The sequence below is a fragment of the Sorghum bicolor genome, chromosome 7, assembly GCF_000003195.3.
Source record: "Sorghum bicolor cultivar BTx623 chromosome 7, Sorghum_bicolor_NCBIv3, whole genome shotgun sequence".
Taxonomy (NCBI): domain Eukaryota; kingdom Viridiplantae; phylum Streptophyta; class Magnoliopsida; order Poales; family Poaceae; genus Sorghum; species Sorghum bicolor.
This window is the reverse complement of record NC_012876.2, coordinates 1,782,539-1,798,198: the sequence shown is the minus strand read 5'-3', so window position 1 is coordinate 1,798,198 and position 15,660 is coordinate 1,782,539. Positions and strand designations below refer to the sequence as shown.

Genomic DNA, 15,660 nt, shown 5'->3' with positions numbered 1-15,660 from the left:
ATTTTTTTTCAAATTTTCACGAGAAATATATATCTGATACACATACATAGCAAAATCAGTATTCTCGCCGCATTACAACCAGACTGAACCTCCAAGGATACCAGTATCTGTACTGCAAGTATAATGTATACCACCATGGTCCATGAATCCAAGATGATTTATGCCGAAGTGTATGACATGGTTCTTCACAGGACGAACCCAGAGCGCCGGAGGAGGACTGCCGGCACGAAATCAAGCTGACGACGGCTCCAGGCAGCTCCGGCGGCGGCGGCGGCAGCAGCAAGCTGCCTGAGCGGTCATCTCATGCACAACTTGGAGGCTGCACGCCTTAGCTTTTCGTTCTCGTCCGCAGTGGCGGAGCCACAAACAAAGTATAGGGAGGCCAATTTGCCAATTAAATCTATAAGTAAATAGATAGTGGAAAAATTAGTCTTATTAGTTACTACTTATATAATCAGACCACACTAAACAAAATACAGTTTGTCAAAAGTCCACTCTCCTTTTTTTAAAATCTTGAAAATCAGAAATTATATCTTCGTAACTGTAGGCTCTTGCAATTTCACCTTCTATGTGTACTAGCATGCTGTTAACAAGAAATTCATCTTCCATTGAGGTCGTGTTTAGTTTCTGAATGAAAAAATTTTGTGATACTGTAGCACTTTTGTTTGTTTGTGGTGATTATTGTCCAACTATGGACTAACTAGACTCAAAAGATTCGTCTCGTAAATTTCGACCAAACTGTGCAATTAGTTTTTATTTCCGTCTATATTTAATACTTCATGCATGCGTCTAAAGATTCAATGTAACGAGGAATCTTGAAAAATTTTAGATTCTAAGATGGAAGTAAACAAGGCCTGAATTGCGCAACCTTGCCTTAATGATCTTTAATATAGAAAAGACACGCTCAGCACTAGTTGTTGAAACAGGAAGAGTAAGAAGCAACCGAAGCAATCTATCAATCAGGTTATGAGTCACATGACGTCCAGTGTCATCGACATAGCTCAATTATGGTTATGATATTTTTCAATTCTTCATGGCTAGAAGCATCAATAACAAAATGGTTGAGCTGGCTTTCTAGTCCGAGCATCAATAAGACAATCTGCTAGTTCAGATGGACTAATTGATCTATATGCTCCTTAAGAAAAACGTGAAGGGAAGGGAGGCCACGGCTTGTAGCTCCGCCGGTGCTCGTCCGTGAGCTGCAACGTGTAGTCAGAGTTAGAACATCGGTGTCCGGGCAGCGGGAGGCAACTGGCGAGAGGCGGGAGGGAGAGCCGCTGACGCTGACGCCACCGCCGAGCCTGGGACTGCCCTCCATGGCATGTCATTTACTCGAATCTCACTCTTAATCTGGCTCTTACAAAAATACCAGGCGCATACAAGTTTGAGTTTCATTTTTACCACTTTAGCTGATGTGGCACGCCATGGCACGTTGACATGCTAACACACAGTCAGCAGGGCTAGGTAAAAAGACTCTGCTGCCCCTGTCCATTTACCCACACATAATAATTCCGAACATAAACTGTGTAATTAGTTTATTTTTTATATAAATTTAATGTTTCATGCATGTGTCTAAAGATTCGATGGGATGGATGAAAAATTTTTGGGTGGGAAACTAAACAGGGCCTAATTTGCTAATCCAGGTCTTATTTAGCATACCCTAAAAATAAAAAACTTTTCAAGATTCTCTGCACATCAAATCTTATAGCACATACATGAAGCACTAAATATAAAATAAAAATAAAAACTAGTTACACAGTTTATACTTATAAAATCACGAGATGAATCTGTTGAGTCTAGTTAATTTATGATTGGACAATAATTACCAAATAAAAAAAAATACTATATTACCAAAAAAATCAAAAAAATTCGGAACTAAGGTCTTGTTTAGTTTTCAAAAAAATTTAAAAATTCTCGTCACATCAAATCTTGCGGCACATATATGAAGCATCAAATATAGATGAAAACAAAAACTAATTGCACAGTTTGTCTGTAAATCACGAGATGAATCTTTTAAGCTTAGTTAGTCCATCTAGTCGGTGTTGATGATGTGTCGTAGAGCACCATCCTCCATCCTCTAATGCCCTTTGCACGATACGAGACGAGAGAAGTGGAGGAAGACGGGAGGAGAGAAGACAAGAAGAAGATGCGGAGGAAGGAACGTGCCAATTGGGCATGGCGTGACACTATATTTATAGCCTGAATGAGCCAATCATGCGCGTGCGGTCTTTGTTTGCGATGTCGGCGACAAAATAAAGACGTTTAGAGAGATGCCACCGACCCACTTTAGGTGTAATGTCTATTATAAAAGTCTCTTGTTTTCATGCCACAAACCCATTTTAAGTGTAACATGTATTATAAAATTTCAGTCTCTGGTTTCCATATTTGAAAAGGTATTTAAGAATCAAATCCACATAATTAACTTCATACAAACTTCTCTTAATACTAGAATTATATTCTATAAAATTTCCTAGAGCAATCAAAAGGAGCTTTTCATAAATCAAATCTACTACGGGGGAATACGATGATTGCCTTGAGGGTTTGTTTAGGCCTTGTTTAGTTTGCAAATTTTTTTGAAATTAGCTAGTATAGCACTTTCATTTGTATTTGGTAATTATTATTCAACCATAAACTAATTAGACTCAAAAGATTTGTCTCGCAAATTATAGATAAATTGTGTAATCAATTATTTTTTATTTGTATTTGATGCTCCATGTATGTGGAGCAAAATTTGATATGACGAAAAATCTTGAAAAAATTTGGAAACTAAACGAGGCCTTAGTTCACAAAAGCCTTGTCACATTGAATCTTGTAGCACATGCCGTGAGCATTAAATATAGATAAAAAATAATTAATTACACAGTTTGCCTATAATTTGTAAGATGAATGAAGCGCTCCTGGTAAACCAGGAACTCAAATGTGATACAATACTAGTCCCAGAAGACTAGTAACACATTTATTACATCAGATAAGTTTCAGCGCAGTAGTCTCGGTAAGCGTGGACAAGGAAGACACGCAATAATAATAAGACACCAAAATACAATATATGTCCAAAGGATCCAGAAACAAACGATATCACAATCGAACATCTGACGAGTCCCAATGCCACAGGCTTAGTTGGGTGCAGACACGACCTTACTCGAACGCCACTTCGGGATCGAAGTCCGGATCTTCCTCTGTTTAATAAAGCAAGGGTGAGTACAAAGTACTCAGCAAATCCAACCTTACCCTACGGAAGGGGATAACAATATATATGCATATGGATAAATCAAGGATGAGGCTTAGTTTTATTTGCTTAAAGCTATCTTTTTACACATCACAAATATTGTTGTAAAAGACCTCTTTTTCCATATATGATAGTATTCCTGAAAATGGAGGTTTGATCACAATTTTAAGTATTGTTGAACCCTTGTTCCCACAACACAATGGCAGTCAACCATTTATTTCTAAAATCACACTCACTCTCATGTTTTCACTCATCCCAACCCATCTAGTTGTTGAAACCAAACCATAACCCGTCCGAGACCGCGGACACGGCTATCCAGATAGATTTACACTCTGCAGAGGTTGTACACTTTTCCCACAAGTAGGATACCATAGCTTACACCGTCGTGCAAGCACAGATCCATCAAAGTCATTACCCTCCATAGCTAAGTAATGACGCTCACCACGGGAACACTAAGACCACATCTCATGATACCACAATAATTCACAAAGCTCTTTTTATATATTTCCATAATTTCACATACATCACTTAGTGTCCCGTTGCACACCTGCCTCCAGGTGATTGCCATACTAACTAGTGGGATTTAGACTAAGCATTTCCCATGCAAGGCGAGTGGTTGTACGATAAATGAGTTAGGCAAGATGAATCATCAACTCAGTCCTTAATCGAGATAAGGCGGATATCTTCACGCTTAACCCCGCAAGGTATAAGCCACAACATCAGGGCATTCCCAAAAGAGATCCCATCCGCCCCATCTCCATAGTAATCACATCTATAACTTGTTCATTAACCCTTTCACAATACCCACAATTTATTTTCACCACTCACACTTTTTACTTTTAAAATCATTATATTTGAAAAATATAGCGATGAGTATCAAGATGAGTAACAAGTCCTAAGCATACTAAATAATAATATTTCTATCATAGCATATTATTTGTTCCTAGGTTTGAACAAGACAATTACCGGGTAATATCAATTCAAGGATGGCTATTCAACAGGTTTTAACTAAGCAGCGAAAATACTTCGTATATATATCATACATGCAATATTTAAAACGGCTTCTACGGGTTGTGTTTAAAAATAGGATCAATATGCATCAAAGGAGATCGGTTGGACTTGTCTCCGTCGGCGTCCTCAGCAAACTCCTGCTGACAGTCCGGGTCCTCGGCGTCAAACTCGCGGTACTCGTCTCCAACGTTCTCGTTTTCTGGCTCGTTCACTCCATCAGCTAAAATACGCGACGACCGACACAGTCGACAAACACAGATAAATAATCACATAAATTCAAATAAGCTCTAAAAATTATAAAATTAATATGGGAGGTAGATCATGATTTTAGATGAATTTAGGAAAAAGAATTATTGAAATCAGAGTTAGCATGTGGCATTTGTGAAATGACCGAAATTTAATGATGCGAAAAAGGCTAACGATGATTAAGGAATGGATGCTTCACGTGGGCATTTGCTTGGCTGGTAGTGCATGCATGCATGTACTATTTGATGAAGTTAATGCTTATGGCCCACATATGCATGAGAAGAGAGAAATTAGCAGAGATCATTAGAGCTCTTCTGTATGTCATGGCTCAATTTGTGAAGTTCTTAGCAGTGAATCGGTACATACGAATACAAGGAGAGATACAGAAAAAAAATACTACAGAAAGAGAGAGAAGAGCAAGAAGATGCCCATGAGCTGCTCACCTCGTCTTGCGACGACAGTCGAGCTCGGCTTGTGCGTATGGCCGTATACGGTATACGCGAAGTGAGAGCGAGTGAGCGAGTGAGTGAACGTGTTTTTCCGGGTGGTGAGAGTGAGCACCCAGGAGTGCCTTTTTATAGGCCAGAGTGCTCAGCTCGTGGCCATAAAAAATGCTACTGTAGCGCATGGTCGGTGCCTAATATGTATGCAAAGGACAATGTCTCATTTGCATGCACGGTGCATGCAAATGGACGGTGCCTAATCACCGTGTCCTTGAATGCAAGTGCATGCAAATGGACGGTGCGTGATGTCCTGCATTCATGCATGCATGCATGAGATATATTTGTGTGTGTGCACTGCTATGTTTTCTTGCATGTAGGCTTGCTGGTACTTGTTATTTGTGCACGAAAAATATAGATGGTGTCTAGTTGTGCGTTGCGGCTTGCTATCTTTTTGTACAGCAAAAGAGGAGCGGGGAAAAGACAAGAGGTGGGGCCCACATGTCGCTGTGCGCGTGCGAGCGAGTGCACTTGGCGAAGGGGCCGGACGCGAGTGCGCTGCGCGGCACCGATGGTGGTGGGGTCGGCGCACGCGCCGTTGCCGTGTATCGGGCAAAGCGACCAAGCGAGAGAGATAAGTAGCGGACATGTGATGCTCATGCCATGCGGTGCAGGTTATATTTAAAGATGGATAACTGGGATGGATGAAAATAAATCGGGTGGAGATAGTATAGAGCTCAAATGATTTATAGTTTTTAAAATATATTTTGAAAATAATTTTCAATGCGAGTGATTTTTTTGAATGTGAATTTTTGGGATGTTACAATGAATCTTTTGAGCATAGTTAGTATATAATTGAACAATAATTATCAAATAGAAGCGAAAGTGTTATATATAATAGCCATTTTGCAATTTTTTGCAATTAAGGCCATTGTTTAGTTTGCCGGCGAAAATTTTTTGGACTACTAAGAGCATTTTCGTCTGTATGTGACAATTATTGTCCAATTATGAACTAAATAGGCTCAAAAGATTCGTCTTATAAATTACAGACAAACTATGTAATTAGTTATTTTTTATCTATATTTAATGCTTCATGCATGTGCCATAAGATTCGATATGACGAGGAATTTTAAAAAGTTTTTGGCTTTTGGGAGGAACTACCTAAGGCCTTGTTTAGTTGGAGAAAAAAAATTGGCTTTTGCTACTATATCACTTTCGTTTGTAATCGATAATTGTGGTCTAATGATGGACTAATTAGACTTAAAATTTCGTCTCGTAAATTATAGACAAACTATATATATAGTTAGTTATTTTGTTATCTATATTTAATGCTATGTGTTTAAAGATTCGATATGATGGAGATTTTTTTAAAAAAATTGAGAACTTACTGTGGACAGTGCAAACGATTTGGCTTGCTGGCTTTCAGTAGAAGATAGCTGTGCCAACTGCCAAGCTTCCATCGGAAGGAGCATTTGAAGACAGACGCCTACCCTGCCGTTCGCGGAACCACGTTAATGCTAACGGCGTCTATACGCCCCTTCACACTTCACAGACTAGCTTAGCTCGCCGGGAACCCATATTGTTGGTCGCTCGCCTCGCCGCTCGCCGGGAACGCAGGTGCCGTCCCTGCACAGGAGAAATTTCTGACAATGCGCCACGGGAGGGAGGAGAGCGGTAGGCTAGGGTTCAGGGGTCAACTCACCCGCCGCCACCCGCCGCCGTTGCCGTCGCCGCTATCGCCGCCGCCGCCGCTGTCGCCGTCGCTGTCCGATGAAGCCACCTCCCCCCTGATGCCGCCACCTCCCAGGGACGCCGCTCTCTTGCGCTTGACGCCGCCGCCGCCTCCCTCCCGCCGGACGCCGCCACGTCGCACCGGATGCCACCTGCTCCGTCCTGTAGTGAGTTCATTTTGCTACAGTTTCTTTCTTTCTTTCTTTCTTTCTTCTTTTTTTGAGAAATTTTGCTACGGTTTCTAAATCGTGAGGTATAACAGCCCAACAATCTGCATTCGTGACATTTACATCACCATGACATCGTCTCTGCAAAATCAGAGTTATTTTCAATCTCACTCGAAATAAAATGCTAATGAAACATTATAATTTTTGCCTGTAAGCGACTGCAAATCTGCATATGCTTGATGTACTGGTCAATATTTTTTTATACATACAAATTTACAAGTCTACAAATGTGACCCAGGAAGCTACCCAGTTCGCAGTAAGGCATAGGGCCCGCACAGAGGTACTTATCAGTGAGAACGATGAAGATGATGAGGAGCGGTTAACCCCACTCAGCCTTGGTAGCAAGAGGAGCACCAGCTCACGCAGCACAGCCTGCAACCCCAACAAGAAGACAAAGAACCAAGCTATATGGGCTATGCAGCAAGACATGAGCAAGATCACCACTATCTTGGAGAGTAAACATGAAACTATGAAGGGCATCTTGGCCGCCAGGGCGAAAGATACCCTCGCGTACCACAAGAAGATCAAGCTAGTGCAGCAGCTGGCAAGAGAGGCTGGTGCAACAGAGAGTAACCCAAGGCTCTGGATTGGTGTCCTAAAGATCACCGCACTTGATTGTGTGATGGAATTCTTCATCAACTCTGCCCCAAAAGGCAGAATGGCCGTCATTGAGTACTATGCCTCAGTCGGCAACTAGTTCTTCTTATCCATGCATATGTATTGTCAAGCATTAGAGTAGTCATGTGATGTTTAGTATTTGAATAATGTCTGTGTTGTGTAGTACTTGTACTATGTCCGTGGGATGAAGGATGAACTGCGGTATTGTATCAGGTTTGTGGAACCTTTATTTGATGTATGCTATTTCAATATCAGTTAACTTTTGGCATAATGTTTGCTGACTATGAGTTGCCAATGTGAGCTGGGCGTGCGCTGCATGAACTGATTTGTTTGCCTGAGTTTGATCTGATTGGTTTATTGTTGTTGTTGATTTTCACAGACGCCGGAAGGACATGATCATGTCGAAGGCCATGCTAACGACCTTGCTAGTCATGGTACTCAACATGCTCAGTGGGAGGAAGATTTGTTGGACTTAATGCTGTTAGATGATGATGATGATGATGATAATGATGATGAGGCTGCTGCTTTCATGTACAGTACGTAAATGTATGCCATACATCTGGTATGACATGGTTCTTCACAGGACAATGGGCATTGGCTCTGTCGTCAGTCTGGTATAAACCCAAAGGGCCGGAGGAGGACTGCAGGCACGAAATCAAGCAGAGTACGGGGGCAGCTCTGGCGGCGGCGGCGGCAGCAGCAAGCTGCGCCTGAGCGGTCAACTCCTGCACAACTTGAAGGCTGTGCCTTAGCGTTTCATTCTCGTCCGTGAGCTGCAACGCGTAGTCAGAGTTAGAACAATGGTGTCCCGACAGGCAGCCTGAATATCACAAGGCGGGCAACTTGAACAACAGCAAGAATGCACAGGATGGAGGTTTGGATGTTTCGACGCTACCTCTTCCACGGTTTCTTTGAGCTCCACCACGGCTTGCATCAGCAACGAGATCTCCTCGCTTGCAGTGTCACGGCACGCCTAGTCGATGTCTGTGACCAAACTGGGATCGAAGATGATGCCTTCCTGCACGAACAGTTCCTCCAGCAAATCCACATCCGCCTTCAGGTTCAACCTTAGCTGAACACAAGTTTTGGTTCAGAGTAAGATGCTGACAAACGGAAAATATAGGCTAAAATATAATCAATCGCCTCGGTTTCATTGCTACAGACCTTGCTCAGTATCCTTTCACGCAGATCGTCTTGGTCATGAGTCTCGATGGTGGGCTTCTTGGTGTTATCCACCGCCTCAGGAATCAATTTGGGAGAAGCCTTTATGAGCTTTGTCCTGAAAGGGTATTTGTCATAGAAGAGCAATGGATTATGGCAGCACAGTACAGGTGTGAGACTGATTGACTGGCATGCCTGGTTCCAAAGCGGACTGTAGACAGACTCTCCATTCGATGGGCTGGGAGAACAGCAGCACAGCAATGCCGCTCTTGAGTTGCCACCCTGCAAGCAAGCAGTAGCGTTTAGACAAAGCCACATGATATTTTAATCCTGAATATAATTCTCTTCAGGAAAAAAAAACGTTCTGGAGAAACTTTGGACTAACCAACGCATCTTGAAGAATGCGTGTAAGTTTTGAGTCACGGAAAGGAACATGATTCTGTTTAGCTGGAGGTTAAACAATATAATAGGTTAAGCTAATCATTAACACATAGCAGCTTAACTTTTTGTTGAGTTTGCTCCTTCCAAAAATGATCTTTTTCTGCTCACCAGTCGTTAAGGCATTGATGACATTTCCTAGAGCTGGGAGAGATTTGTTGATTGTTTTTGCCTCATCAAGAACCCGTCCTTCAGCACCAGTTTTCTCGACTTCCTCAGAAGCAGCCAAGTCAACAAGTATAATCTTCTCTGATGTTACCCTGTAAGGGTAAGAAGCAATTATGAACTGCTGGCAGTAGCATAACTTTCTTCATAATTGCAGGGCCTTGTTTAGTTCCGAAAAGTGAAATTTTTTCGGACTGTAGCACTTTCGTTTGTTTGTGACAAATATTATCCAATCATGGACTAACTAGGATCAAAAGATTCGTCTCGTGATTTACAGCTAAACTGTGTAATTAGTTTTTGTTTTCGTCTATATTTAATGTTTCATGCATGTGACACAAGATTCGATGTGACGGGAAATCTTGAAAACTTTTTGGTTTTCAGGGTGAACTAAACAAGGCCTTAGGGTTTAGGGTGAACACTTATCAATGTTGGCATGTTGTAAAGGTTGCCAATGGTCCGTGGGAACCATCCAGATACAGGAACATTAAACATAGACAACATTAAACATAGACAAAAATAAAAACTAATTATACAGTTCAACTGTAATTTGCGAGACGAATCTTTTGAGCCTAGTTAATCTATGATTGGACAATATTTATCAAATACAAATGAAAGTGCTACAGTGTCCATTTTGCAAAAAATTTTGGAACTAAACAAGGCCTAAGATGGGCCACTAAATAAAAGTTCATACAATCCCTTTTTCCTTTTCTTATTTATTTATTTTTTTAGCAACTTTTTCTTTTTTCTAACATCTTTTGACAAATTAGCATCTATATAATTAATATCTATATATCTAGAATAACATATTTTTCAGCAATTTTATGAAACCACACCAGTCTATTATTCTCTATTGCCTACGTATTTGTAATTAAATTCCTTACACTCCACTAGAAGACTGATTTTAATCCTCGCCTGACGTCCATCAGGCTTCCTAGGCTCGTGTCATGGTTTCACAACGAATCAAATAGATAGCTTTGAGGCTTTAGAGTTTTAGTTCTTCACTACAAGACTTAATGGCCTCAAATGTTATATACCAGTCTGATTCTTACCATAACACTCGTTAACTCACCACCAACTCACACCACTACAGCTTAGCTGTCAACATTACTCCACCTTGATCGCTGTTGCCAAATGTTTAACGATACTCGTGATCCTTCTTGCCCTCTCCTTCACGGCCTTGACATTGCCCCTCCCTCAAAAAGTTGGTTGTTCCCAAGCAACAGTGGACGGAAATCGTCTCGGAAGATCATGAACTTCCTCGCCCACGACATAAAGGTTGGTGACTGATCATCAAACCACTGCACCTAAATTTATGATTGTAAAGAAGCCCCTTTATATACCATATGTGATGCTAGAAAAATGATGGATGGACTGGACAACCATCGAAGAATCATATGGAACCAGAGTGATATCATTATCTTTTAAATTCTAGCGGCAAAACACGTAGAAAAATCATCTAGTTTGATGTATCTTGGATGCTTTGAGTTCTGTGTTGGAGGTGCATTATATGTTAAGGACCATGCTTGTGTCTCTAGCGCCCAATTACATAACATTGTGAGATAATGATTCCTCTAAAATTATTTTTTAAAATACAAACTTCATTAGGGGAAATTATGAAAATTTTTCCTCACACCTTTCCTATAAAAAGGAAAGAGGTGAGATAGACAAATGATTCATTTGTTCTTACTCAATTGCTCTCCACTCTCTTCTCTATTTGTTCAGTTTAAGATCAAAATTCTAAATGTCTACTACACCACAAAACTCTTAAAGGATTAGGAATGTTTAAGCACGCTTAAACTTTAGGCAGTGAGTCATTGCTCGCTTAGCACTTAAAGTCTTTTATAATCTTGAGTTATATTTATCTTGTTAATATTAGTATGACATTTCAACTAAGCTTTATAAAACTTCACAAGTTAATTATTAGCCCACGCAAGATGCAACTGCAAGTTTACAATATGCAACACATGAGAACAAATCAATTAAAGAATCACATAAACTTTTTATTTACCTTGCAACCTAGGCTGCAAAACCTCGCAAGACAAAAATCCTGGCACCAAGTGTCATTTTGCTCGACTGGGAGGATTAAGATGTACTTGTGTCCACCGGAAAGGATCCACTGAATCCCTCAAAGATTGTATCCGCACCCCACCGCACTGGTGGCCTCGACGGAACAACTTTTTACCGAGCAAGAAACGAGACAAGAAGGCACCCTACCAGGAGCGGCTCGCCTCGTGCATGGGGTCGTGCCGCTCGGTGTCCGTGTCGCTCGCAGCAGTGCGAGCACAACAGCGACGCACATCCGAAAACAGAAGAGATTGGTGCGGCATGGCGCCGTCCAATCAGTGATGATGATGGCGGTGTTCTCCATCCTGGCGACGCCCTGCACACGAAACCTCTGCACGACACGAGAGAGTGGAGGAAGACAGGAGCCGGGAGGAGAGAAGATGGAGAAGTGGACGAACACGAATGTGCCGACTGGGCACGGGTGGCACTATATTTATAGCCCAACCAACCACGCCGGCGCGCCGCCTTTGTTTGTCTGACAAAATAAAGAGGTGTAGCGTCCACTGGTTTCTATGTTGGGCCTTGGGCCTTGTTTGTTCCAAAATATTTTGGGCCAAATGCAAATTTTTTTATTATTTTGCATTTTGTAAGTAAACATATCTAAAATATTTTGGCCTTAAACTTTTTAAAAATTAATAGGGACATTAGTCTTATTTAGTTTTTTTTTTGCAAAAATGAACATTGTAGCACTTTTATTTGTATTTGTCAAATAATAGAATAATTGGGTTCAAAGATTCGTCTCGCAAATTACTTAAAAACTGTACAATTAGTTATTTTTTATCTATATTTAATGCTCTATATATATGTTGCAAGATTCAATATGACAGAGTGACAGGAGATCTGAAAAATTTTGTAAAATTTTTTGGTAAGTAAACACCAAAACTAAAAATTTTTGGCGTTAGAATTTTGGTGGGTTGCCCAAGGTTTTGGGTTTTGGGGTTTTTTGCAAAAAACAAAACTTCAGGAACTAAGGCCTTGTTTAGTTCCCGAAAAATTTTACAAAATTTTTCAGATTCTCCATTGAAAGGTCCTAATATGGCTAGAGGGGGGGTGAATAGCCTATTTAAAAATTCTACAAACCCACTAGAGCAAGAGGTTAGTAAATAACAAAGCGAAGCTTTTTGCTCTAGCTCTAATGGGGTGTTTGCAAGCCACCTATCCAACAATTCTAGTTGATATAATCACTAGGCACACAAGAGCTATGTCACTACTTACACTAGAAAGCTACCTAAAGTTTCTATACAAGTAAGTAAGCTACTCTAGTTTACGGGAATGTAAAAGAGATGGTTTGAACTTTATACCGCCACGTAGGGGGGATGAACCAATCAATAATATGAAGTCCAATCACCGGGAGAAATCCAATGAACAATCACAATGGAGACACACAATTTTTCTCCCGAGGTTCACGTGCTTGCCGGCACGCTACGTCCCCGTTGTGTCGACCAACACTTGGTGGTTCGGTGGCTAAGAGGTGTAGCACGAACCTCGTCCTCACTAGGACACCACAAGAACCTAGCCACAAGTGAGGTAACTCAATGACACGAGCAATCCACTAGAGTTACCTTTCGGCTCTCCGCCGGGGAAGGTACAAGACCCCTCACAATCACCGGGAGATGGCCACGAACAATCACCAACTCGTGCCAATGCTCCTCCGCTGCTCCAAGCCGTCTAGGTGGCGGCAACCACCAAGAGTAACAAGAAAACCGCAGCTAGAACGATCCCCAAGTGCCACTAGATGCAATCACTCAAGCAAATGCACTTGGAATCACTCCCAATCTCACAAAGATGTTTAATCTATGAAGGAGATGAGTGGGAGGTGTTTGCTTAGGCTCACAAAGATGTCAAGTATGCTAGAATGCCAAGAGTGTAAGCCCCAAGCCAGCCAAACACGTATTTATAGCCCCTCAAACAAATAGAGCCGTTGGCTCTTTCACTGGGCGAAATACGGGGTCACCGGACGATCTTAAAGGGGCACCGGACGCTCAACACCAGCGTCCGGTGCTCCAACGTCAGCCACGTGTCATGCTCGTGTCAGAATCTAACGGTCACCTGCAGTGCACCGGACGCTGAGCAAGTGAGCACCGGACGGTCCGGTGCACACCGGACTCATGCGCAGAGAGCTCCGCAAACTTGCATGTTCACCGGACGCGAGCCACCGGACGCACCCTCAGCGTCCGGTGCTCACCGGACCCATGCGCAGAGAGGGTCGCAAAACGCCCGCACACCGGACGCTAACCACCGGACGCTCAAGCCAGCATCCGGTGCCTATCGTCCGGTGCCTAACCCTAACTGAGTCAGGCAGCCTGCACACCGGACGCTCAGACACAGCGTCCGGTGCCTCTGAGCCAGCGTCCGGTGAGTGTTTTCTCAGCGAGAAACACTCCCGCGACTTCTCCAAATTTCCCACCGGCGCAATAGAAAATATGCACTTCATTTTCTCGAAAAGCGCCGAATCCCGCCTCGCAAGCTCGGCGGGAGGGAGAGAGGAACCCATCCCCTCTCTACTCTTGAAACTCCACCTCCTTATCAAAGTGTGCCAACACCACAACGTGTGTACCAAACGAGCGTGCACGTGTGTTAGCATTTTCACAATTATTTTCTTTGAAGGAGTTAAGTTAGCTCACTAGGTTCTAAATGCATGCACATGAACAATGACACCTAGTGGCACTTGATAACCGCTTAGCCAAAGAATTTCCCTCTTTATAGTACGGCTATCTATCCTAAATGTGATCACACCCTCTATGGTGTCTTGATCACCAAAACCAAAACCCTAAGCAATACCTTTGCCTTGATCTCCAAAGGGTTTTGTTTTTCTCTTTCTTCTTTTCCAAGTTGAGCACTTGATCATCTTGTGGTCATCACCATCATCACCATGATCATTACTTGCTCCATCACTTGGCATGTACCAACCTCATTAAGTCTACACACACTTAGTATAGAGGTTAGTACTAGGGTTTCATCAATTATCCAAAACCAAACTAGGGCTTTCATCCATCACATCGAATCTTTAGACGTATGCATGAAGTATTAAATATAGATGAAAATAAAAACTAATTGTACAGTTTGGTCGGAATTGACGAGACGAATCTTTTGAGCCTAGTTAGTCTATAATTGGACAATATTTGTCAAATACAAACGAAAGTGTTACTATTCATATTTTGCAAAAAAATTTGGAAGTAAACAAGGCCTATAGTTCCAAAAAATTTTGCAAAATTTTTCAGACGTCACATCGAATCTTTAGACGTATGCATAAAGCATTAAATATAGATAAAAATAAAAACTAATTATACAGTTCACCTGTAATTTGTGAGACAAATCTTTTGAGCCTAGTTAGTCCATGATTGGATAATATTTGTTAAATACAAACAAAAATGCTACTATGTCCATTTTGCAAAAAAAATGAATTTAAACAAGGCCTAAACAAGGCCTTGAAAAGGTGTTTGAGAATCCAAATCCACGTAGGCCTTGTTCAGTACACCTAAAATCCAAAAACTTTTTAAAATTCTGTCACATCAAATCTTATGGCACTTGCATAAAGCATTAAATATAGATAAAATAAATAACTAATTAAACAGATACATGTAATTTGTAAGAAGAATTTTTTGAATCTAGTTACTCCATGGTTGCATAATAATTGCAAAATATAAACGAAAGTGCTACACTTCTCGTAAGCTAAGGACGTATTTTGGCATAGTGGCACCCTCTCCCCAACCGTCGGTGTCAAATACTATATGTTGGATTGTCTATCCTGCTTGACTTTTGCTCTGGGCTGGCGGTGGTGGCACAATTTGTATCATATTCCTTCATGGAGGCATCACCGAAGCTTGTCTTCACTGTTTGTGTCACCAGGGCAGGTTCTAGAATGAAAGTCCCTTTGTGCTTCTAACAACGATGATAACGTCTCTATGGATGTACATGCATGAAACAGTTAAGAACCGAGGAACAATTTTTTACCGAGCAAGAAACGAGACAAGAAAGGAGACAAGAAGGAGCGGCTCGCCTCGTGCATGGGGCCGTGCCGCTCTGTGTCCGTGCCGCTCGTAGCAGTGCGAGCACAACAGTGAAGCACATCCGAAACAGAAGAGATTGGTGCGGCATGGCGCCGTCCAATCAGTGATGATGATGGCGGCGTTCTCCATCCTGGTGACGCCCTGCGCACCAGACCTCTGCACGACACGAGAGAGTGGAGGAAGACGGGAGCCGGGAGGAGATAAAAAGGAGAAGCGGACAAACACGAATGTGCCACCTGGGCACGAGTGGCTCTATATTTATAGCCCAACCAACCACGCCGGCGCGCCGCCTTTGTTTGTCTGACAAAATAAAGAGGTGTAGC

General features: G+C 41.9%; 1 protein-coding gene across 2 annotated transcripts; it reads left to right on the top strand.

Moving 5' to 3' along the window:
- Positions 6,433–7,991, top strand: LOC110437177 (histone-lysine N-methyltransferase 2B-like). 2 transcript variants are annotated; one of them, XR_002455373.1, is made up of 3 exons: positions 6,433–6,821; positions 7,120–7,712; positions 7,879–7,991. XR_002455373.1 is itself a non-coding variant. In XM_021465519.1 (2 exons), exons 1-2 carry the CDS (start codon positions 6,573–6,575, stop codon positions 7,576–7,578), a joined length of 708 nt encoding a protein of 235 aa, XP_021321194.1. In that variant the 5' UTR covers positions 6,433–6,572; the 3' UTR covers positions 7,579–7,770. The 2 variants fall into 2 exon arrangements, 1 of the variants encoding a protein (XP_021321194.1); XM_021465519.1 differs by lacking the exon at positions 7,879–7,991 and having other exon boundaries at positions 7,120–7,770.